Raw genomic sequence first — 24141 nt, 5'->3', positions numbered from 1 at the left:
AAACTCCTCTGGCCAGTCCCAGCTATGGGTGTGAATGGTAGAGTTTATACCACTCTGTTTTTCACTTCCAGCTGCCAGTGGATGTTCAAAATGTTTGCAAGACTGGAGACAGCTTTTATATAAAAGCAGTTGCCCGCAGTTGCCCGGCAGTGTGGGACACAGACAAGAGCTTTCTTTCATGCACTTCTGCCTTCCTGTTATTGCCTCCTCCGCTGTGCAGTGATTCCTCCCCCAGGTGCTTGATTCAGGCAAACCCTAAGAAGGCAGGAATTTTACTGCTGTGTGGGGGCAGCAGAAGCCCCAGTGGGTGTCATTGGGGAGGTACTGGCTCCTCACACCCAGCTGTCTTCCTGGCTCACCCAACAGCTCTGTACAGACATAGAATTTCACAAGGGATAGGACTGAACTTAGCAAAATTTTGCAGATGAAACCTTTGGGATGAGAGGGCCAGTTGTTCCCCTAACATCCGCCCTCAGCCTTATAGGAGCCACTCACCCCCAAACGCTCTTTGTAAGAAGTAATACCATGCAGAAGCCCACCAAGGTGAACACAGTATTCTCATGCATATCCCTAAACCATGAGAAAGGGAGCACGACAAAAATCTGCCATTTCTCTACCAGTGCCTGGCTTGTCACCTAGAAGAAGAACCCTCAGTTAACAGGCGATGGTAGATGCTTAACTTGAAGAACAGAGCCCGAGTCACAGGCTGAGGATGTGCTGGTCACCTACTAACAAGTCCCTGCAGAGCTCCAGCAAGCCCTTACCAATGTGAGGACTTTTATTCCATTTTCTTCTACCCGCCTGTTGGTGACACTGATGATTATGCCCTTTTCCCTTGAAGTTTCATCCTAACGCAGGTTTCCGTAAATATCTTTCTTGATCATTTATTCCTTGTCAGGTGGGTGAACTGAGAGAATCCTCCTTCTTCATGTGGGAGAAGAGAAAGATTTTCCACTGCAGTTTCTCACTGGCAATGAAGCTAAGGCAGCACCTCCAGCTCTGTACTCCCACTTTTTCTCAGCTGTTCAGTGCAAGGGTTCCCACCCATTCCCACACCGGGCACCTCACAGGCATGCCTTGGCAGTTCCTCACGGCCCTGGCAGAACCAGATTCCCCCTATAATCCTCCGTACCCTCTTCTTGGCACTACTCCTCTTGCCCCACAGCCTACAGTGTCATGCCACCTTTGCCCCCTGAGGCTATTCAGTGTACAAACCTTGACAGGCTTTATTTTTCTTCTGTAGGAGCCAGCCAAAATTCACCAAGGTCACATTCACCCCACTCTGCTAATGCAACCCCCTTTGAAAACTTCTGTCTATGTCTAGGAAGTCAGCAATCTCTAAAGCACTGACACGCTTTTTTAAGAGTCAGAAGGAGTCTGGAGGTGACAGACAGCCCTTGGTACCCATTCCGGCTGGGAGCTGGACAACTGGAAGCTTTGGCCAGTAGATTACAGCTGCTCCCAGGAAGTAGGACTGGGAGGCCAAGCACAACATGTTGTACAGCTGGAACCTCTCCAGCTCCTAGCAGCTTCTCAGAACTAGAGACCACACTGCTGCAATACCGAACAAACTCAGCTCCACCCTGCCTCCGAAACAGGCAGTTGCAGAGAAACTTTTGCTCTTGCCTAGGTCCTGCAAGGAGCAGACCCAGCCTCGCCCCAGACAGAAGTCAAAATGCCTGTACATGTCCAGCACAGCAACTCCCAAGGAGTACGGGGTCCACCTAGTGCAGTTAGAGCAGTACTGCCAGAACGACAGGCAGAGCAACCCACACGTGCAAGCTTCCCATGAGCCCAACAATGCTGCCAGTGACACTGGTAGGGACCCAAAGCCTCATCCTCTGTACCAGGAGGGAGGAAGCAGATTCTCTGACAAGGGTGGCACCCCACAAGGACAGCACTTGCTCGAGTTACTTCATCAGCACAGAGTGAAGGCAGGTAGAACCTGGCTGGGTTGAACAGACACAGCACATTTTGATTCAATATGAAGGCTGCAGGCTTACAGGGGCTGAAGGTAGGCTCTGGTTTAGGGAAAAAAGCTTCAGTAGCTGCCAGTTTGCTACCTCCCTGGCACTACTTCTGCACTTTTATTTCCCATGAAAGATCCCAAAAGAGACTTGACCAAGGTCAGACTGTCTAACACAGATGAAGAATGGATCTGTACTTTCTGGTTCAGAAAGCAATTCCTCCCATCAGCTTTCATTGCTCAGTTATCCAGCTGAAAGAAATCGAGTTTAGCTAGTGTCTTCTACCTGCATGAACTTTTAATTCTTACACGTTTCAAGGGCAATTCTGGCTGACATCACATTCAAGACCTGGGAACATAAGTGTAAGGCAAAAACATCCTGCAGGGGTTGAGACAAGCCTTTTAGTCGCATCCCTTTACTCCCTTTTACAAAACGGAAGAGTGCAACATGCAGCTCCCTCTGACAGCAACATAACTAGGTAGAACGTGTTGACTGCAGGAGAAGGAAATGGAAAGGACTAAACCAAAAGAGCTGCTGCTCCAAATCCCATCCATATTCCCCATGTGACAAAGACAGAACAGATCACATATAAACTCCCATAACATCTACAGATAAAACTGAAACTAGCTGACTATAAACTCTCTGAGCACCAGAAATCAATAGGCAGATCAGTGCTGAATGTATGCACTGCTGACGAGTTTAGAAAGGCATCTGGGAAACTTCACAACAAAACTGGCTGTGGCATGGAGTCATAAAAAGCTTGTGATTTGCCACAAGCAGTTTCCTTGAGACCAAAGTAATGCAGAGCTCCCACACTCACATGAAAGACTTCAGTCTTAAACAATTTGGTTATGATCAGATAAAATACAAGAGAGGGAACAAAAATAGCTTCCCCATTTCTCCTTTCACCCAGAAGCAGGTGAATCACTTTGATTTAAAAGACATCTAGTGGCAGATAAAACACTGCAGAAAACAACTCATCAAAAGGATGTTCTTCTGGAAACTTCTGCATTTCCCATTCCATGGGATTTTCAGAAAGGAAAAAAGCTGTTTCATTATTTCAGCAAACCAGGCACAAGTTAGACACAGATTAAACAGTGAAGCAATTTGTGGAAAAGATTCCCAGATAAATAAGCCAAAAGAACTTGAGGACCCTTAAGTAGTCTGTGTCAGCTGAACTTCCCTTCCTGCTAGGAAGGGAAGACAGCAGATGGGTTATGAAACCCAAGAGTTCGTATGACCTAAAATTCCAAGTCAGGTCTAGGAACAGTCTAAAATAGCACTAGGGGATGGGAGGGCTGTGCATTTTATTTATTTATATACATAAACACACAAAAGCTTTTTCTTTTTTTTTTAAATAGAAGAAATACGCCATTAATTCTTCCTACTGCACTTTTTCAGCTTCACTTACTCTGAACAAGTAAAATCTTTCACCCCAGCAAAACCACTGTAGGTTTCTGGGACGCAAATAAGCCTGCTGGATAAGAGAACAGCAAAGTATCTGGAAAAGCCCACTGAGTTGGGGAGTGGAGAACCAACAACACTGGGAGGTGTATGGAAGAGAGACTCTGAGTCCCATTCAGCTGGAAGACAAGGGATAAGCAACAGTAGCCTGAAAGAACCCAAATTCTACCCACATGGGAATGCAGGAGCAATACTGATCAACCTCAAAGGCTTGTTTTTAGTAACAACTTTCAATAAACACACACACATATATACAGCCATCTCTTGCAGAGACAAGTGATAAGTGGCTTCACGTTCCAGACAGGGTAGGACAGTCAGCACCACCTGGCTGGTGGTTTACAAGGTGCTGAAGATACTCCAATGTGCGTGCTCACGACTACTTCGTGTTTCTGAAGGGAGAGCCAACAAGTCTTGGAGATCAGCTGTATGCGTGTTTGCCTGGAGCCTGAGTCACATTTAACAGCTGTATTACAGGGTAAGGGAGATGAAAGGGAGCAGATGGAAAAAGAACAAGCAAAAACTTTCTGAAGATTGCCAGGAAGTGTCTGCAGACAGCGTCCATCCATAGGAAGTCCAGTCAGAATTTGACAGAGAATGAAGTCCCACATGAGCAGCCCTTCTCTGCCTGAGGGTTGCTCACCACTTGGAAGGAGCTGCGAATCAGCTCCTGGCTGAAGTCCACCATGGAACCTTTCACAAAGGCCAGGCTGTCCACATCCACGACCACACGTGCACCACCTTGTTCAAACACCCTGCAGAAAAGCAGCATATTTAACCATTAACTGTGTTGCAGACTCGACAGAGAAACACAGCCTGTACACTTTCATTATCTCACATGTTTCTTCCCTTCAGTGCAAGATACTATCATGTCGCCTTTGCAAAGAACAGTCACACCTGACCACCACTACACCCCTTTGCCCTTGCCTGTCATCAGGGTTGATAACTGTATCCAAGGAAAACTTGTACTGGAATCCAGAGCAGCCACCTCCTTCCACCTGCAGCCTAAGAAACTCTGAACCTTCTGTGATCTCCAGCAGCCTCTGCAAAGTAAAAGAAGAGGATTAAAAGACCTGCTGAACACACTGGCAAACACTCAAACACCACAGGAAGCCAGGCAGTTTGGAAGTCCCTCCCAGCGGCACCTGAACTCCTCCCAGGGTCCACACCTTATCATAGAATGTCCCGAGTTGGAAGGGACCCACAAGGCTCATCGAGTCCAACTCCTGTCCCCACACACGACAACCCCGCAGTTCACACCGTGTCTGACCTTCACGCAGCTCTCGCTGAGGAAGACCTGTCCGTCGCCGGGGTCGCTCTCCGTGGGGCCCGGCTGGGAGGAGGACGATGCCCACCGCAGCGGGCGGGCAACTGCACAGGCAGGACCCGGCGGGAGCCTCGGCAGCGCTCGGCCTGGGCACAGCGGGGCGGGACACCAGCAGCCTCTGGGGAGGAGGAAAGCGGGAGCCTCAGTGGAGCCCCCGTCCGGGCAAGGGGCCCGGACCCGGGCCCAACCCCGACCCCCGCAGCCGCCAACCCCTGCCGCAGAGCGGCGACACTCATGGACACACCACACCCTCCGATGAGCCCAGGGGACCAAGCGGCCCCGCGGCGGTGCGGTACCTTGTCCGGCTGCCCAGCGCCAACCTCCACAAGCGCCCCAGTGACCCCGGCGCCGCCATACTGCGCCCGGCGCCCCGCCCCCGCGCGCCCATTGGCTGCCCGCCACCGCCGCTTCCGGCGAGGGCCACCATGGCGGAAGCGCTGCGCCGGCGGGGGTTACCAGGCAACGCGGAGCCCGTCCCGCCGGGCCGGGGCGGTGGCAGCAGCTCCACCTGCCGTGCGGGCCGGCCCGCGCAGTGCGTCACCGGGGCCGCGTCCCTCCGCGGGCACAGCTCGGCTGCTGGCTCGGTAAAGCCAGCAAAGCCGATGGAGCTTTGCACAGAGGCACGAAGCTGCATGTTTGTCCTTGAGAGTGTTTGCTTCCCTAAGTGATGACAGTCATGGAGGAAAATAAACAGCAATAAAACAATGAAGAATAATTAAATAAATAACACAGTGCTCTCCAGCAGAGCACGTTTGCCCTGGAATTAGCTGTGAGGGTTGTTTATCCTGAGCAGGACCCAGAGACCCTGGATCATGCTGCCCAGGGAAGTGGTGGAGTCACCATCCTTGGAAGTGTTTGAAAGATGTTTAGATGAGGTTCTTAGGGTTTAGTGCCAGAGTTAAGGTTAGGTTATGGTTGGACTCGATGATCCTGAGGGTCTTTTCCAACTGAAATGATTCTACGCTTCTATGACCCTGGGAGGGATGGAGCTGCTGCTGCTGCAGGGGAGTTGGGCGAGCAGAGCAGCGAACGTGGGGCTGGGCTGACGGGTTTTCAGGGTGTTTCCCCAGTCCCGGCTTTTCTGGTTTGCTCTCCTTTGTCAGGCGGGGGCTAGGCTCAGGAGTCCCCACAGAGGCTGGTTTTCCTTGGCTGGCTGTTTGTGTCCCTGCTGCCGCGGCCACACGCGCAGCCCCCGCCGTCCCTCCCCTCGGCCTAAGCAGGGCCCGGGGCACCGCGCAGGGCCCGGGGCACCGCGCAGGGCCCGGGGCACCGCGCAGGGCCCGGGGCCTCCCCGGTAGCTGCCCGAGGCACGTTTCCCTGGGCGGTTTGGCCTCCCGATCACCCGCCATGTGATGGCAGTCTGGCTGGTCGCTTACAGACACGCCTGCAGTCAAAAGTCTGTCTCTTTCTTCCTCCTGTGTTTCTGGGGGAGGAATCCTGTTCCTTGCCCTCGGCCAGGCTGGTGGCAGGTGGGATGGTGGAAGAAAACCTGAAATCCCAGCAGGAGGGGGTGATTCAATGTCAGGGGACCTCGGGACCCTGCAGTGGTTTGCTTTCTCACCGTTCCACTCCAAGCAAGGTGATGCTTTTGCAACCACATGCTTTTGCTTATTTGTCCCACCCTCAGCATGTAAATAAAGACCAGTTTGAGCTGTTTATTTTGCTTGCTCTTGGGTTAACTAACAACGTTAGGAAAAAGCCACGGAAGTTTCACAGGCAGGGTCCCAGGGGCGCTCATATTAGTGCAGGTACCTGCAACTGCTGCTGAGTCCTCATCAGACACATTAGGACACTTGATGTTTTTAAAAAACACATTGAGGTGTTTCTCCAGTTATTATCAAAGTAGATTACTTTCAAGGAGCAAGTCAAGAACTCGTGGGGGATCACGCTTGCTCTCTCCTGTGGGGGTGTGTTAGACTGATCCCATGGCATTTCCCTATGCTGTGGCTGCATTCACTGTGAACACCTTTTGGAGAATGGGTGTAGCCCCCCAAAACAGAGACACTTACCTTCTAATTGCCTTCATTTTTACCAGTGTTAAGTGTCAGAAGTGTGATGAGTCCCTCTAAGGCACTTTGGGATGTTGCTCAGATGGCTACTGCAGACTGAAAGAATCAGAAAGAAGCCAGCTGGCCTCACTCAGAGTTAATGTAATTAATAATCCACTATGCTGAGGAGTGATTTAGGTGCTGGGGGCAAATTTTTTTAGTAGCTGGGAGAGGTGGGTGTAACTAAATAGAGCAGCTACTTCTTTGTATCTCTTTCTTATTGCTGTTGATTTTTTCTTCCTTCCTTTTGCCAGCTATGTGTTATAGTGGTATTTTTCTCTCACCCAGAGTTATGGTCTAGGTTTTCTTCCTTCCCAAGCTGGTCGTTGTGTTCCCGATCGTTTGATGCAATCTGATTTTAGGTTTTGGTGTGTTTTGTTTTCCCCTTCTTAAATCAGGTCTGTGGTATCTGGGTTTGGGGAGTTCCTTTAGCTCTCTTTAAGCACACTGTATTGAAGGGATTTGTCTGTGCATTGGATTCTCTAGATATTTTAGTCTATTCTCCTCTGCAACGCATACATCATCTTGTATCTGTTTTAGTGGAAAACTGAGCTTGTTTCAGTGCTTCAGAAACTGGTAATAATAACACCTCTGGTGCGGCGTTGAATGCAAGAATGGCTTGTGATGCATTTCAATGTGAATTCAGATGATGTGCAGCACAGGGAGCATGTTCTGGCTGAAAGAACAGTAAAATTGATTAGTCTCTGTACATGGATTTTCTTGAAAATGCGACTTCTGTATTCACTGCTGCTATAATGCCTGCAGGTGCACCTGTTTACCGAGCTGCATGTGCAATACAGTTAGAGGGGATTGGATTCATTGGGTGTGGGTAGCTCATAAAATGAAACCGTAGACTTTTTCCTCATGTAATAGAGTTGTTTGGATTATAGAAATGAGAAACTCTAGTATCTGTTTCACTGGAAATAATTTATCTGTTGGCTTTCTTAGCTTTTCCTCCTGGTGTTTCTGCACCTTGGCACAAGCTCCCCCTGATGTTGGTAATTTGGAAGGAGCCATGTCTGCAAAATGATGAGGCCAGCCTGATGCTGAATAGAGTCTTTCTGAAGTGTTTTGGTGAAATATTAGACTCCAAGGTGAGCTGGGCACCCACGTTTTGTATCAGATGTCAAAAGGGGCATGTACCTAAAAGCAAGGTCTGTTTGCCCTATGATGCATATGCTGCTCTGGGGAGTCTAAGCTTCAGTGCTGTTATTGCAAAACTGGTGTGATGGTAATGTGTGATATCAGCTAAAAACCTTGGGCAGAAGGTTTCTGCTTCTTTCTTGTGTAAAGTGCTTGGCTGTAGTTTTACAAACTTAGACTTATTAAGCTTTTTATTAGTCCACTTCTGAAGGGGGAATAAACATGTTAATTCTGATCTTAGGTTCAATTATTTTCAGTTCAAAGCTTTTGGAATACTTGTAGACTTGTACATATATAGATGCTGGCACTGTGCAAAAGCATCTGTGAAGCAAAGATAGCTGGAGAGTCATTTCGCAGGGAGGCATCCCGATTTAATGCATTGTGCAATTTGCTCCCAAGCATGACACCACTTATCCTGTGAACGTGTGACAGTGGTTTATGGTGTTGCTCTGACCCGACCGCACTTCTGTTCCCGGCAGTCAGATAGGCAGCTTTGTTTATCACCTGTGAGACTTGAAGGATGGGGGGAAGGAAAGCCTTTCTAAGGGCACGAGTTCTCAAGCGCAGGGAAACAACTTTATCTGTGTTGGTTAAGAAGTGTGCTAGGTGGGCTTAAATATACGGCTTAGTCTCAGCAGGGCATTAGGGTAGTTTTTTTGTTTTTTTTTAATTTTGATAGGGCTGTTGTAAGCACGCTGATCTGCCTGCTTGAGGCCTCTGCAAACCGAATGCTTGTTCAGAATATTAAAAATAAAATAAAAGCGCCGCTCTGCTTTCTAAAGGAACAGATTATTTTTTTTTTTTCCTCTTCTGAAGAGCTGAAGTGCTCAGCAGGGAGATGCACAAGGGCAAGTCCTGCTAACGCCTCTGGTGTGACACCCCTTGTGGAAAGCCTGAGCGAAGCGTGGGGGGTTTGCCTCTGAGTCACCGGGCAGCGCAGCTGAAGCTGAGCAGGCAGATGCTGAACTGGGACACAGGTCTGACGGGAGAAGCTGTGTCAGCTCTGCCGCGTTCCTACCGAATCAGCGCGCATGTGCCTTTCTCTCTGTCCTGTTCCTGATATGACCCTGCTAAGGGTAACGCTTGCTACCATGTGAAATTGGTGAGAAGCTGTAAGCTTTAGCTTGGGTCAAACACTCACTGAAGTGTCTTAAACATGCCCTGGTTTGTGTCAGCATCCACAGCACAAATCTAGGAGTCTGCGGTGTTTCAGAAGTTTGAGAAGCAGGACTGTCTTTTAGGTGCTGTGAAAGACAGCAACCACAGCGATTACTGAGTAGACATCACTCTTAGCACTCAGGTTACGCAGACACCTTTCAACATGCAAAACATCATGTATAGAATAAGTAATGAATAAGGCTACAGGCCAGTCTGCTGTGCTAGCTTCTTGATTTTTATTTTCTCTCTCTTTCAGTGGAGGCACTGAAAGAGCTTCCCAGCCCCTGGCACTGGCCGGACGTGAGCTTGTCCTCCAGCTGCTGCCCCGCAGCGGTACTGGAGAGGGTGTCTGTCTGTCCAGACGCTGCAGTTTCAGCACAGCCCCGCTACTTCTCCCTCGTTGTCCTGTCCCATCCGGTACCGAGGGCCTCACGGTGATGTCTCCGCTGCCCTTTTCCCGATGCGGACCGGGCTGTCCGGCCCCGGGACTGTAGGGGAGGAATTCCGCCCCCCCGCCAAGGGAGCCCCCGCCCCGGCCCGGCCCGGCCCCACGGGCGGGGCCGCCCCAGCTGACCGGCGGGCGGAGCCGCCGCGCTCATGTGACGCCGCGGAGGAGCCGCCGCCGCCGTTCGCACTGCCGCCGCCGCCATGGTGCTGTCCTCGCTCGCCCTGCTCCTGGCGCTGGGCGCCACCACCAGCGTCCTGGCCGAGCCCCTCCGCTTCGTTGACTGTGGTGAGTGGCCGGGGACGGCGGGAGGCAGCGGGGCGGTCGGCAGGCGGAGAAGGCCCGGTAAGCCCGTCTCTTCCGTGCAGGTTCTGTAGACGGCAGCATCCAAGAGGTGAACGTGAGCCCTTGCCCCACGCAGCCCTGCCAGCTCGTCAGAGGAACATCCTACAGCATCAACGTCACATTCGCCAGCAGTAAGTGTCGCTTCCTCAGCTGGGGTGCCCGGGGTGAGCACCTCTGTGTCCCATTGCTTGGAGAGCAGTGGGGAAGGGTGGCTGGAGAGGGGTCTGGGTGGGAAGAAGTGGATGGGGAGGAAGAGTGTTACTTGTGTTCTCACAGCCTCTGGGGCTTGCGGATGGGGGAGCATAAGATAGGAATGTGTTCCCCGCTCCAGTGCCAAGCTTGCACTTCTCTGTTCTTCAGAGATCGAGAGTCAGGGCAGCAAAGCGAAGGTGTACGGTGAGATGCTGCATGTGGACATACCCTTTCCTATTCCTGAGCCTGATGGATGCAAGTCCGGGATCCAGTGCCCTATTCAGAAGGGTCATTCCTACAGCTACCTGAATAAACTCCCTGTGAAGAGCGAGTACCCCAGTGTAAGTAAGCAGGGAGCTGGTCTTCTCCTTGGAGCTGCCACCCTTTCTGGGACAGTCCCACAACCTGTCTTTTAAGGAAGCACACCTTGCCTTGTAGTGGTGGGAAAGAGGTTAGAATACTCCTCAGGCTATCTGGTGGCACTTCTGCTGTGAGTATGACTGTCTCAAACTCCCACTTTGGGACAGACCCAGCAGAAGAAGCAGCCTGACTCCAGCTGCTAAGAAAGTGGCTTCAGGTGCCCAAGTATCTGCCTGTTCTGTTCTATGATCATGTGTAGCCTCCCTGCAGAGCCTGCTGTGTTCAACCGAATGCTCCCAAACTGGGGGTGATTGGCTCCAGGGTGCATTTCAGGTGGAAGGCTGGAGGGTGTTTCTACTCTCTGCTTACTCAGAGAGTAGAGATCCAAGTGCAGTGTGTGGAGGTCTCCTGTGTCATGCAGCAGAACCCTCTATGCATGTGAGATACTCCAGGAGCCACAGCAGGAACGTGGCAGTGGGGCAACGCCCCAGCTCTGTCCTCTTTGCTCAGAGCCCCCAGGACCATCTTGCTCCACAGAAGTAACAACGACACCCCTCCATGTACTTGCCTTATGATCTCCTGAACGCTCTCACTTCCCTCTGTTTTTCTCTCTCTTTCAGATTAAACTGATTGTGAAGTGGGAGCTGGTGGATGACCAGGACCAGATGTTGTTTTGCTGGAAGATACCAGTTCAGATCACCAGCTGAGGAGCCCTGCCATGAGTAAGGCTCAGGAAGGGGAAAAACAGAAGACAACACAGGCCAAATTCTTTTATATATTAAGCATTTCTTACTGCTTCCTTCAGAGCTTTGCAGCCTCTGAGCTGCCAGTACTGTGTTCCTGCAAGGTCAGCTGTGGGCAGAGGGCTTTTACCCCATTTAGACCCCTCTGGGGTGTTCTCAGCAGCTCAAGGGGGAGCAGTGTCTGCTGCAGGAGTGACTGAGCATTGTCCTCTAGCTGCTCTGTGGAAGATTTTTAGTTGTTTGAAATGGAGCTGTCTGTCCTCGCAAAGGAATTTCTCTGCAGTGAACCTGGCTGATTTCTGAGCTGCTACCTGGTAACCCTTCAGTCCCTCTTCTAGAACACCAGCTGCATCCACCCTCCTGCGCTTCTCCTGCTCTGTCCTGACCGGGATGCCCCTGGGACCTGTGTTTGACATCCATGCAGCTGAAGGAGAGGGAAGGAGAAGAGGTTTTCCCCGAGCTGGCAGACTGCTCTGTCCTCAGCCCCTGCTCAAGCCAGCAGGACTGCAGCTAGGAAAACATCTTTTTTGTGGATGCAAAGCCAAGTGGCGTTTGACGTCTCTGCAGGGATGATTCTTTCTCTAACCAATGGTTTGCACTACTACTAACTTGGAGCTGCTGGGAGCTCCTGAACCTCTTTTTATAACTTTCCTTTTAATAAAGGCTACATAAAATCTGCTTGTGTTGTCTTCTGTGAATGGAAAGGAACAGGAGGAAAAGCATAATGGCTGTGCCTCTTCTAGTTGGGCTTGGGCTGCTCGCTCTTCTCAGCTGAAGGCATGGATGGAGATGGTGTGCTGGCCTGAGTGCGGGTGAGCTGTGAGCAGCCAGGCATCTCTGCTGGTGGCTGCCAGGGTGTCCAGCTGCTGATGTCTGGCTGTGCTCCTGCCTTACCGGTCCTGTGCTGGACTGAAATTGTACGAAGGCTCCCTGAGGAGGTGGTGGTGTAGAACATGGCCATGCTTGCTGCAGCATAGGTAAAGGCCTTTCTAGTGAGGGATCTGGGGCTGGAAAAGCAGCTCCAAGACCTGCCTAAGGGCTCTTGCCAAGTGCAGACATGTGCATGCTCTGACACTTAAAACTGCAGCCCCCTCCTGCGTGAACATGTCAGGGTGTGAGCGGCCACAACCACTGTGCTGTCAGTGGGGGCTGGAGTTGGCTCCTGTGGCTGGCACTGGGCTGAGGAGATAAGTATTTGGCCTGGCAAGTATCTGCTCTGGCTCAGGAGCAGGAGTAGGCTGGGTGCCAGTGTGAGAGGAGTAAGAATTGGCTTTCAAGAATGGGGTGGCCTTGCCAGGTTGTACCCACAGGGAGGACATGGCTCGAGTATCTATTGGCAGAAGTAAGACAAGCATGGCTGTGACCAGCCCCAGTGTCTTGAGCCACAGAGGCCCAAAATAAATGTTTTATTTAACAACATGAGAGAAGTTTCCAGCAGACTCAGTTAAAAAAAAAAAAAAAAAGTCACCAACAACTTTACAGAAAGGAAGCTGGACCTGCCCCCGTGTCCTTCAGCCCAGCCAGGATGGGGCACAACAGCGAAGTGGGGGGCTAAGGGATGTGCCTGGGCTGGCTGCAGGGAGACCTCGCCCTGGGGCCCCTCTGACCTCTCCACCGTGCCCCAAGGTTAGGCAGCAGCTTTAGAAAGCTAGACTTGACTCCCCCAGTCAAAGCTCTGGCCTAGGGGTAGATGCTTCACAAGGAATGGGGCCAGCACCTGCGGCATGGGTGAGGCTTTTTGCTAGGTCAGTGCAGCAGTGGTGGGGAGATGACCCCCCCTTCTAGGCAGGGCGAGGGGGAGAGGCTGGGGCCACGTGGCAGGGGAAGGTGTCCCGTGAGCCTCCATGGCACGGGGCGAAGCGACGGGTGTTGGGAGCTGGGGCGGGCTCTGCTGCAGCAGGAGGTGGAGGGGGGTGCAGAGGCTGAGAGCTCAGCCCTGGCCTGTAGAGAGGTGGCAGGGAAGTTGTGCGCTTTGGAGGGGAAGGAGCGAAGAGCCTCGAAGCACCCGCAGCCCCGCGGGGACCTTTCTCCACGCTGCCACGTCCAGGGGGCTAGAGTCGCACGCCGGATGGGAACACCCTCAGCCCCACTCCCCAAGAGCTACGCTGCTGCTGGGCTCTGGGCTGTCTGGGGCACACAGTGGTGGGACCGGGCCAGGGCCACGTAGCCTGGCGAGCAGTGGCAGCGGTAGGAGCCCTCCGTGTTCTCACAGGTGCCACCCTGGCACAAGGGCTCAGGGCCACCCACCTCCTCACACTCGTTGATGTCTGCAAGGAGAAGAAGGACAGGGGTGAGCTGGTGGCACAGCAAACAGTCCCGTCCCACAGCCACAATCTCCTTGTGCCCCTGCCACTCTGCCAGCCCTCCCTGACAGGTGCTCCATGCTCCCCATCCAGCATCTCCAGAATACCAACCGTGACTCCACCAGCCTCCTACACCCCTCAGCACATCTGCAGAGCCCCCTCAGTCCCCAAGGGTAATATCCCCAGCATTTGGCATCCCCCAGCACAGGAGGGAGCCCTCCCCGCCCCGCCCCCCCCAGCAACGCACACCAGATAAGCCCCCAGCCGTGGTCTATTGCTGGTGACACCCCCAGGCTGGCAGGTTCCTGCTGATAAGTTGTGCTAGCATAAGATCTGGGAGAAAGGCCAACTCCAGCCTCGGAAAACACCCTTTCCTGATCCAACAAGGCTGAGGAGGCAGATGATGGTGGCCCTGAGAGGCCGATTATCACCTCCAGGCCCAGAACACAGAGGGACCTCGCACTGCGCAAACAAGAGCTTGTTTTATTAACCTGCAAACTGTGCCAAAGGGCTCACTCGGCCGGCTCGCCGCTGGGCTAGCGCCTGCACGCAAGTCCCACAGCAGCTGCCTCACTACGATGGGTCTGCTCTGCTAAATGTGCTTCCCTGGACACCCTGCCAGAGCTACTCCAACTTGTGGTGGGGCCACCAGCTGGGCAGAGCATCCCTGTGCACTCAGAGCCCTTGTTTGCACCCACAGGACCTCCAGAGCCCAAATCCTTACCTGCCAAAGCAGGTCCAAGCCCTCTGACCACAAATTCCAGCCTCAAACCATGCAGATTGACAGGGAGCAGGAGTGGGGAGCAGGTAATGGATTCAGCTGGCCACCCAAGGGAGAGCGAAGGCCCCAGCAGTGACTGATGGACCCCAGGAGGAATGAAGAGCTCTGCCACCCCAGGGACCTCGGGTTGTCCCCAGCACAGGTGGAGGGGCAAAGAAAGGGTAGTGCAACCCACGGAGGGAGGCTGGAAGCAAAACCTTTTGGTGCAGTAGGAGGAAGCACAGCTGTCATGGGAGGAAGAAGGAGGAGAGGGAAAACGTGAAATGAGAGAGCTTGAGGGCAAGGCAGCCTTCATATGCAGCCAAAGCAAAGGCTGAACGGACACTATGGTCTTGGGCTAAACTTCAGGACCAGGATGTTGCCATAGATGGGATGGGCTTACTCAGAAGCCCAAAGAGTTGTTAGGCAGGCCATCAAGGGACCTATGCTCCACAGCCCAGGAAGTGAGGGGAGGCAGTCTTGCTGCCTCCAGGGAAAGGTAAAAGGGGGAAGAGCAGACAGGCTGGGCTGGCTGTGGATCACCAAATCGAGAGGAGAAGTAAAACAATGCTATTGGGGAAGAGAGAAGGGAAGCACCATGGCAGCTGCGGGGATACTCTAAAGGCCTGAATTCAGCAAGGTAAAAACACGGGGATGACTAATCACCACGTAGGAGAACTGAAGGGGAAAAAAAAAGAAAAATGAGACAGGGTCCAGTGTAAAATGTGTGCTAGTTAGTCCAGGACACGAAAGGCAACAAGCAAAGGCTCCATAAATACACTAGCAGGAAACAATGGGGAATGTTGGTCTGGTCCTTATCAGCAGAGGAAATAAAAGCTAGCCAAGCTGGCTGGAGCAGCTAACGTGGGCTTTGTTCCAGCCATCATAAAATGCTTGTGGTGACCAGACAGGGCACAGACCATGTTTGAAGTGTTTAAACAAGAGTGCAGGAGCACAGGGAGGGAAAGGCCATACTGTGATGGAGACATTCAACAATTTCATAGATAAAGCACTTTCATGTTGCTAAAGGCTCGGTGCAACTCATCTTCGCATGCTTAATGCTCCTGCAGTCCCTGAAAAGTTGGTAACTTTTTCTGAGACAAAGGATAAAGGAGGTCTCAGAGACTGGAGGAAGGGTAAATCTGGTAACTATTTTCAAAAACAGAGGAGAAACAAGAATTACAGACTGCTGACCCCCCATTCCCTTAAGCAGACCAGGTTTGTTAGTGATTAGGTCATAACCTTCCAAAGGATATCAGGGTCATTAAAGAGCTGGTGCAGATCTGTGAAGGCCTGATTACGTTAAGCCAATCTGGTTCCCTTCACTGACCTGAAAACTGCTATGTCAGATAAGGGAGAAGCAGTGGATATGATGTGCCTTGGCCATGGTGAGGATTTCAACATGCTCTCACATGACACACTCAAGAAAACTGAGAAAACACGGTCTAGATGAAACTGAGGCAATTGTGCAACAGGCTGCAAAGCGACACTCCAAAGATAATTAGCAATACCTGGCTGTTACAATAAAAGCCCTTTAAAGCATAGCCTGCAGGGGTCTGTCCTAACCTCTGCTCCATTCAGTGTTGTCATTAAGGTGGACAAAGGAAGAATCCCCATGATTATGAAATGTATGTGTTTTATGCCAGCACTTTGAGGGGGCCATGCGGTTCAGACTCATTCTGATCAAACAAAGAAGCGGTCCAAAATCAACCAGACAAAATTCATTGAAGGTAAGTGCGAAGCCCTGCAGCCAAGGAAAAGGAAACATAGCACACAAATGCAGAACGAGGAGTAACAGCTCGGGCAGCCGTTCTGCCTAGCAGTATTTGGGGAGGCAGAGACCACAGGTTCTGTATGAAGAAGCTGCATGATCGTGTCATGCAGTAAGGATGCTGGGAGCTGGAGTTAAGTGCCGTGCCAAAGGAAAAAGAGGGTCTTCATCTGCTCTGTTCAGTGCCTGAGGCCTCAGCTGGCTTGGGGAGCTACACTATGAAAAGGATGGAGACATGGCACAGGGATTTAGAGTGGACACAGAGAGAAGGTTTAGAGACTGTGTCTCATAAGGGCAGTGTGGAAAGTGAGGAATTTCACCAGGGCAGTGGTGAATGTAGAGGAAAGTAAGCAGGAACAGAGTAACAGTGGCTGGTGATGTACAAGAGTGTTATCTGAAGAAGGGAGCAATCAGCTGACTCAGCTGCCAGCAGCAAGTGGCCAGTGAGCTCCAGGACAGGGCGCCCAGCTCTGCGGGATGGAGCACCAGGGAGAGCAGGGGCTCCTCCAGCAGCTGTCCCGGCCGGCACCGCCAGAGAGCGGCAGCTGCCAAGGGATGCCGGGCCCAGGCTGCCCACACAGCCCTGGGCTGGCCCCAGGCTGGCCCCAGCCACCACTCACCCACGCAGGCCATGCGGGTCATGTCCAGCTGGAAGCCATCGAAGCAGTCGCAGGTGTAGCCCTCCCGGACACGCACGCAGCGCCCGTTCTCGCAGCCATTCAGGATCCCACACTCCTCAGCCTGCAGCCCCTCAAAGCCCTCGTAGAGGCCTGGAAGGTGGCAAGACGGTGTCAGAGCAGGGTGACCCTCAGCCCAAACGTGGAGGGGACATTGCACATGTGCCAAGATGGCGCTGCTGGGGCCAGGACCAACTCAGAGCAGCCAGGAGCAGGGCTTGCACCAAGCCTGGAGCATCCTGGCGGGGATGGGAGCTGCCAGGCAGTCCCCGTGGACACAGACTGGATGGGAAGGCACCCTTCTGTGTCTCCCAGTACTCACCAGTTTGGCTGGGCAGGTAGCGGGGTGGGGATCGCCCTGGGCCATGGTGGAGTGGGCTGCCACGAAACTCACTGTTGGGTTCCCTCCGAGGGAAACCAGCATCGGGGTTTCCATACTCAGATTCCAGGTAGTTGTAGTAGGGACCTATATCTGGGCTGGGCAGGCCATAGTGGGGGTCTTCCATCCCTGGTCCGTACTCGTATCTAGGTCTTTCTCGGAGCTCAGCCCCTCTCTCACTGTCTTCACTGGCCCCGTTACACAGGAAAGCAAAATCAGCTGGAAGTGGTAAGAGAAGAGGAAGGGTCAGTGCACCCCAGCTCAGGGGAGGTTGGTCTGCTGCGGCTGGACAGGATGCATCCACACTGGGCCAGCTGAGCCAGGCCTGCACTCAATGGCCTTCAAATCTGCAGCTCTGTAGTTTGGTGATGGCACCCCACCTTCAAGAAGATTAGCTCTTGTCTGGGGCCAGCAAGTCCTTGAGCAGTGAGCACCCCAGTTCCCAGTGTGCTCCCATCCCAGGCTGCCACTGCCTCACTCCTCCTGAGCAAAGCAGGAGCAGCAGGACACACAGAGCAATTCCCACCTTGGACACCTCCAACTCACTGCAAACCAGGTTCAGGTACATCCTACCACTGGTGCAGCTCAGCCATGGAGAAGTGGGGGACTGGCTTTGGCCACGCAGACAAGAGGAGCCCCCACTGCAGCCACACATGGCCAACCCTGCCCAGCACAACCGGCAGCAGCCCAGCCCGCCCACACCACCCTGCTCACCGGAGGACCTGTGCGGACAGAGCGCACAGTTCTGGCCCCAGGCTTCGCCAAGACGGCAGCAGCACTCAGTATACGTGGTCTGCTCGCCGCGCAGCAGGTCTTGGCAGATGTAGTCGGCGACGGTCTGCCAGCAGACGTCCAGGTGGATTTCATACTCCTCCAAGGCATCTGTGGGTGCCACAAGCAAAGGATGTCACAAAAAACATCCAGAAGAGTGCCACCCCGCCTTGTCCTGAGAGGGACAACCGTGAGATCCAGCCCCTGCCCTGGCTGCACGCTGTGCTGGCACTCGCACTGGCACCCCTCAGCCCAGCACTGAGCCTCCACCTGCTGCTCCCTCCTGGGAGACCCAGCTGCGGGGTGGGATGAGTAGGGGAAAGGTGTACTGCCGCAGGGGCTTGGGCTCACCTGCCCTGCTGGAGAGGTTCACACACCGGTTGCCGGTGGCATCCAGCACGAGAGGGAGGCTGCAGAAGCAGTGGTAGGAGCCCTCCGTGTTCAGACACTCGCCATTGATGCAGTACACTTCGTTCTGACACTCGTCCTGGTCTGCCCACGCACAAGGACAGAGCAATGTCAGAGCAATGTTTCAGGCTGGCAGACATGGACAATGCGACCCTTTCCCTGCCATCCCCTCTTTCATTCCCTGGGAGGGTCCCAGGAAGTCTGTCATCCAGAGGTGGCCCTGTGGCACGGACAGCAAGGACAACTCTGGGTGCAGCACCACATCTGTCCCTCTGCACACAGTGGGGGACCCCCCCGCTTTTTGAGGCTATCTTACCAACACACTCAAGCCTGCTGGAGTCATAGAAGTAGCCAGTACGGCAGAAGCACTTGTAGCCCGGAATTGTGTTCAAACACTGTCCGTTGCGGCAGAACTCCGAGCCGAATGTCTCACACTCATCCATGTCTGAGAGAGGGATGGAGAGAGAGTGTCTCAGGGAGCAGAGCCATGGAAGCAGGGCGGGCTGCGTGCTGAGCCCACAGAAAGCCAGCATGGCACCTTGGCCTGGATCACTGGCAGGTCCCCGAGTGAGCCCCCTGCTTCTCCCACCAGCCACACGCCTGGGAGAAGAGGGAGAAGCACCCAGAGGCAGAACAGGAGGAGCAACGATGTAGAACCGGATACTTTGACAAACAGGAAATTCATGTGTGTTTCTGGAAGGTTGAGAACACAATTCCCCTGGAGGTGAAGTGCCAAGGACTGAGCCAGCTGGCCACATGGAGATCTATTAGTAACTGGAAGAGTTGTGTCCTACTGGACCCTGATTCAAAATGGGCATAGGAGGTTTGCACCAAGAGAAGTCATTGCCAGCAGTGAGGCAGGACGGGGGGAAGGAGCACTTCCAGCTCAGCGATATTAGCAATCTGGGATTTCTCTGGGTGGAGGAAAGCAGGATTTTAGTATCCCACATCAGAGCCCTGGGGAGATATTTCTGTGGATGCATCTCCATGCAGGGCTTTGGTAGGCACCCTCTCTTTTCACCCTGAAAGAAATGAGAGAAAATGGTGCTAGTACCTGTGAAAGACACTTTTCCTGAGAGTGGATCTTCCTGGGGAACATAGCCCTTCCCAAGAGGGCAGATCTCTTGGTACTCCACTGGGCAGGAGGCAGATGGCAAGGGGGGATGGGAAGAAAAGAAACAGCTCATTAGTGCAATCCAGGTGGAGCCGTTAGGCAGAGCACCGGCCTTGCCTGGTGTGGTGGGGCCACAGTCCTACCTGTGCCTGGGATGGGGCAGGGGTAAGTCTCACAGTTGTCACCCCAGGCTGCCCCCACAGTACAGCAGCACTCCTCCCTGGTGATGTTCTTGGCCAGGACGCTGTCACACAGGCGAATGTCGCTGATGTGGTAGTAGCACTGTTTGAGCTCTGCACTGTCAGAGACATGAGCTGCGTGTGTCCTGGGGCCTTCTAGAAGACAGCAGAGCGGGGATGGGATGGGATCCTTGGCACCCCAATGCAGCACCCCACACCTAGAAGTTCCCAGAGTGCACCCATCACCGGCAGGGTGGCCTTCCCAGGTCCCCACTTTCAGGCTCCTCGGCTCTCCCCAGACCAAAGCTTGCCCATGGTGGTGTGGGCTTGTACAGCCCTGACAGCCCCTCAGCTTTATCTCACCCCAGCCAGGGCTACCATGCTCCTGCTCTAGCTGCCACCCATGCCTTCTTCCTAGCTGCCTACTCACCCATGGCTGCTCGGGACCGGCACTGCCCTGCCTCTGTGTCGTACTCCTCGTGGTCACTGGGGCAGAGGCAGAGGAAGGATCCCTCCACGTTCTCGCAGAGCGCAGTTCCGCACACAGCGACCATCAGCTCACACTCATTGACATCTGCAAAGCAAGGGGCAGTGGTGGCAGCTGGAGCTCTGCCTCTGCACAGGCAGCCTGTGTATGGTCTGCAGCATGAGGTCACCCTTCAGCAGGGAGATGGAAGCTGCCAGGGATGAACTGAGAACTCTTTTTACACCATGGTTCAACACAAGTCTGGCAAGAGCTTCCTGCCCTGCTCTCAGTGGATTCAAGAAGTGTGAACTCCAGTTTGCAGTGAATCACTGGTTCACAGGATCATCCAGGTTTGAAGAGATCACTGAAGGTCTCTAGTCAAAACCCCTGCTCAAATCAGGGTCACCTACTGGATCCCACCAGGCTGCTCAGGGCTTTGTCTCATTTGGTCTTCAAAATCTCCAAAGAAGGTGACTTCACAGCCATCTTGGCATCTGTTCCACTGCCTGCCTGTCTTCATGGTGAAAACATTTTTTCTTATATTACACCCTGCCCGTTCTCTCCAGGCACCTATTAAAATACCCCTCTGGCACCCTCAGTGCCTCCATCCCCTGACTGCCTCCTTTCCACCTCCACAGAGAAAGGCTCCATGTTCACTTGGAGCTACTTTTTCACAGAGCCCTGCTCCTTTGCAGTCCCAAGGATCTACTGTGCTAAGGGGTGGGGGGGGTTTGCCTCCATGAGCTGTCCTGTCCATGTCTGAGATTCTCCATGCATGCATGCAGTCCCCATCTATGCCCCAGGAGCTGTCACACAGTGGGGACACTGGCCTGGCATTTGCCGATGGGTGTCCCTGACTGACCGGCAGAGTGATCGCAGGAGACTCACCAATGCAGTAGTGCCCAGAGGGCGAGCTCTCATAGCCACGGTCGCAGAGGCAGCGAAAGGAGCCCTCTGAGTTCTCACAGAAGCCGTGGCTGCCACACAGCGTCTCGTTGGCACACTCATCTATGTCTGCAGCAGAATGGAGAGGAGGAATTGCCCCAGACCCCACCTTTCCCAGTGGGTCCCCTCTGCCCAGGTCCTTCTGCTCTGACCCCAGGACCTGGGGACGGGGCAGGCATTGCCTTGATGTGAGAGACTGGGTCTGGCTGCCACACTCACTACCCTGCTCTGAGTGTGTGTATTAAGAGAAGTGCCCTGCAGCATCCAAAGCGGCAGAGAGGCCATGTGGATAGAGTGACAGGAGCAGGGTGTGAATGGAAAATGGATGGGAAGAGGCTGGCAGGGGTGACTGAGGGTAGTGCTGGTCCCTGCAGAGGTGTAAAGGGACAAGGAGCCTACAGGCTGCTCATCGGCAGGAGACACAAGGATGCGACTGAAGTGTGTGGTGCAAGTGCAGACAGATCTAGGATGATACCCTCCTGCCCCGTTCTTCTTGGCCTGGTTCTTCTCCAGCTGCTATAGTGCCAGGAACTTATCTCTGCCTTGCCCAGCCTGGTGGGGTTGGACAGTCTCAACTGGGTTGTCTGCTTATGGAGGGCAGGTTTACAGCCCTTCTGGCTGCATCCCGCTCCCCTCCTACCACTGCATGGAGCAGATTTCCCTGGAGTGGGCAGAGCAGCTGTGTGCCCACAGCCCGCTGCTCCCAGGGCCAGGAGCAGCACCACATGCTAAGTCTGAGTCTTGGCCCAGCTCTGAGCCCAGTGGCTGGCAGCTGCTCCTCCTTGCTGCAGCCTTCCCTGAGCTGGGAGGAGCCTCAAAAAACTGCAAAAACCCCTTTGCTCTTTCCTCTTTGCTGGAGCCTGAACTCCAAATCCAGACTCCCCAGCCTAGCACACAGTGGTACCAGCAGCTTTTCCCCTCACCCAGCCCTGCCAGGCAAGTGACTGGCACAGGCAGCAGCCCCAGCAAGCACAGCTTACAGGGAGCTGTGATCCAGCCCCAAGCCTGGAATGGCTGTAACCTGCCCAGGACTCTCCCCAAGCGGAAAGCAGCACAATGCGGTGTCTGTTCCAGATGCCAGGAAGAGAGAAGTCTAGACACAAGCAGGCAGCTCAGCCAAGAAAACAAACTCCTAGCATTATCTGCATCTCCACCAGCCACACGCTTCCTCCTCCCCCTCCTTCTCCCCCACGCCCCTGGCAAAGATGTCCCACAGCCACCCTGTCCCTGCTAGGAGGAGGGACAGGGTCACCTGGGGCTGTACTCACCAATGCAGTCACCCAAGGGGGTCCAGTGGAAGCCGGGCTGGCAGCCCATGATACAACGGTAGGAGCCCAGGCTGTTCTGGCACCGCCACGTGCCGCAGATGGCATCCCCGTACTCTTTACACTCATCCACATCTGCAGGGAGGAGAGCAAGGGGAGGTCAGATGAGGACCCTGCTTGCTCACTGCAGCACCTGGGTCAAGCTCAGTTGGCCAGAGGCTCAGACCCATTGCTAGTCCTCCTTACAAGTCACCAGCAAATTGGGGTGCTGGGAGCTGAACTGCCCTCCCCGCTGCACTGGCTGCATCCACCCCCTCGAATCCCAGGGGGCTGATGTCCCTTGCAATGATCTCTCACCCACGCAGTCATCAGTCTCCTGGGAGTGTTTGAAACCATTTTCACACAGACACCTGTAGGAGCCTTCCGTGTTCAGGCACTGGCCTTGTGAGCACCGGGACTTGTCTGTGCATTCATCCACATCTGCAAAATCATGCCAAAATTGTCAACCTGACTCTCACAGCAGGGGAGGGAGCAGAGGGCAGGACCTGAGGTATGTCCCTGCCATCCTGCAGCTCACCTTGGCAGCTGACTCCACCAGCCATGTTCGAGAAGCCAGGAGCACAAATGCAGAAGTAGGATCCATGACTGTTGAGACACTCGCCATTGGGGCTGCAGATCTCACTGTTCAGGCACTCGTTCACATCTGCAGAGAGAGAAGAGTCAGGGCCATACACCCAGCTCTAGGGGACATCCTTCGCCTAAGCCACAGGGATTCCCTCTCCCCAGTCTTTTACAGGCAGCCCTCACAGGGCTCCTGGCCCCTGATTTTCTCACCATGAAGACAGAGATCTTTCCTGTCCACTGTGTTCCTGCATTTACCTACAACCTTATGAATGTTCTATGCAAGTTGGCATCACCTGCCTTAGAACTGGCACCCTCCCTGTCAAGAAAGATGGGGATATATAGGGAGGCTGTATGTCCTGGACCCAGAGGACTGCAGGGATGGGGTTCGTACCTTCGCATGCAGTGCCATTGATGAGCTGGAAGCCAGCCTGGCAGTGGCACTCATAGGAGCCCGGGGTGTTCCTGCAGTCTCCCCACAGGCATTGAACAGCAGGGTCCTCACATTCATCCACATCTGCCAAGCAGAAGGACACAGCACAGAGTGAGGTCCCAGCTTTTGCTGCCACTGGAGAAGATGCCCACTCAGAGAAGCCATCGCTCAGCTGTTGGCCTGTAAGGTGGGTTTGAGCTGCCCTCCCAGACCATCCCATCACAGTGAGATGAGGGCACAGACTCCCTGTTACTGGGGTGTGAGGAGTCAGCCCAGAACCTTCACTCTCCTCCATCACAGGGACCAGGATAAACGGGATCCCAGCACCAAGTCAGTGATGCCCGATGACAAGACCAAAGGCAATGGGTACAAACTGGAACACAGGAGGTCCAATGTGAACAGTTTTTCACTGTGAGGGTTACTGAGCACTGGCATAGATTGTCAAAGAGGTTGTGGAGTCTCCCTCCTTGGAGATATTCAAAACCCACCTGGACATGGTCCTAGGTAACCAGCTCTAGGTAGCCCTGCTTGAGCAGGGGAGTTGAACAAGATGATCTCCAGAGATACCTTCCAACCTCAGCCATCCTGTGATTGTGTGAGCACAGGGATACTGCTGACCCCAGTGTCCACCTCCAGCAGAGCTCTGCACTGGTTACCACAACCACCAAGAGGCCAGCACAGAGCCACAGCTGCTGACAAACCCTCTCTCCAGCCAACTGCACAAGAGCAAACATTGGGAAAGTAACCCAGCACCAGCCATACCTTCTGCAGTTCTGCTTTCCTACCTGCCAGACTTGCCCAAAATATCCTTCTCCTGGCAAAGCTCTTACCCAGCTGCAGAGCTCCCCACAAACCCTCTC

General features: G+C 53.6%; 3 protein-coding genes across 3 annotated transcripts in view; 1 reads left to right on the top strand and 2 right to left on the bottom strand.

Moving 5' to 3' along the window:
- Window positions 1-2246: 2246 nt before the first annotated feature.
- ISCA2 (iron-sulfur cluster assembly 2) lies at window positions 2247-5157 on the bottom strand. The gene is made up of 4 exons (XM_082059002.1): window positions 5052-5157; window positions 4699-4873; window positions 4356-4471; window positions 2247-4183 (listed from the first exon to the last, which is right to left on the bottom strand). The coding sequence occupies exons 1-4, from the start codon at window positions 5141-5143 to the stop codon at window positions 4009-4011; spliced, it is 558 nt and encodes a 185-aa protein (XP_081915128.1). The 5' UTR covers window positions 5144-5157; the 3' UTR covers window positions 2247-4008.
- Window positions 5158-9678: 4521 nt separating this feature from the next.
- On the top strand, window positions 9679-11867 carry NPC2 (NPC intracellular cholesterol transporter 2). The gene is made up of 4 exons (XM_082059004.1): window positions 9679-9837; window positions 9918-10025; window positions 10255-10427; window positions 11067-11867. Exons 1-4 carry the CDS (start codon window positions 9753-9755, stop codon window positions 11151-11153), a joined length of 453 nt encoding a protein of 150 aa, XP_081915130.1. The 5' UTR covers window positions 9679-9752; the 3' UTR covers window positions 11154-11867.
- A 690-nt stretch (window positions 11868-12557) lies between these two features.
- LTBP2 (latent transforming growth factor beta binding protein 2) overlaps window positions 12558-24141 on the bottom strand; it is a 73602-nt gene continuing 62018 nt past the window's right edge. The window contains exons 21-34 of the mRNA XM_082057371.1: window positions 23243-23365; window positions 22805-22930; window positions 22585-22707; window positions 22231-22362; window positions 20906-21031; window positions 19982-20125; window positions 19516-19707; window positions 19313-19393; window positions 18575-18703; window positions 18202-18342; window positions 17794-17961; window positions 17023-17298; window positions 16644-16793; window positions 12558-13456 (exon numbers count right to left, since the gene is read on the bottom strand). Of these exons, the coding sequence (XP_081913497.1) occupies window positions 13290-13456; window positions 16644-16793; window positions 17023-17298; window positions 17794-17961; window positions 18202-18342; window positions 18575-18703; window positions 19313-19393; window positions 19516-19707; window positions 19982-20125; window positions 20906-21031; window positions 22231-22362; window positions 22585-22707; window positions 22805-22930; window positions 23243-23365 (2078 nt within the window). The 3' untranslated portion in view covers window positions 12558-13289. The remainder of the gene's footprint in view (window positions 13457-16643; window positions 16794-17022; window positions 17299-17793; window positions 17962-18201; window positions 18343-18574; window positions 18704-19312; window positions 19394-19515; window positions 19708-19981; window positions 20126-20905; window positions 21032-22230; window positions 22363-22584; window positions 22708-22804; window positions 22931-23242; window positions 23366-24141) is intronic.

The sequence above is a fragment of the Streptopelia decaocto genome (genome assembly GCF_964273445.1).
Source record: "Streptopelia decaocto genome assembly, chromosome: 7".
Lineage (NCBI taxonomy): Eukaryota > Metazoa > Chordata > Aves > Columbiformes > Columbidae > Streptopelia > Streptopelia decaocto.
Note: the sequence above shows the minus strand (reverse complement) of the source record. Positions and strands in the feature narration are given on the sequence as shown.

Excerpts from the sequence above, each read along its gene's own strand:
- NPC2 (XM_082059004.1), top strand. The coding sequence starts at position 9,753 with ATGGTGCTGTCCTCGCTCGCCCTGCTCCTGGCGCTGGGCGCCACCACC. Across the intron at positions 10,026-10,254 it reads CAACGTCACATTCGCCAGCA|AGATCGAGAGTCAGGGCAGC; the intron begins GTAAGTGTCGCT and ends TCTGTTCTTCAG. Across the intron at positions 10,428-11,066 it reads TGAAGAGCGAGTACCCCAGT|ATTAAACTGATTGTGAAGTG; the intron begins GTAAGTAAGCAG and ends TCTCTCTTTCAG.
- ISCA2 (XM_082059002.1), bottom strand. The coding sequence starts at position 5,143 with ATGGGCGCGCGGGGGCGGGGCGCCGGGCGCAGTATGGCGGCGCCGGGG. Across the intron at positions 4,874-5,051 it reads GCGCTGGGCAGCCGGACAAG|AGGCTGCTGGTGTCCCGCCC; the intron begins GTACCGCACCGC and ends CCTCCTCCCCAG. Across the intron at positions 4,184-4,355 it reads GTTATCAACCCTGATGACAG|GGTGTTTGAACAAGGTGGTG; the intron begins GCAAGGGCAAAG and ends GCTTTTCTGCAG.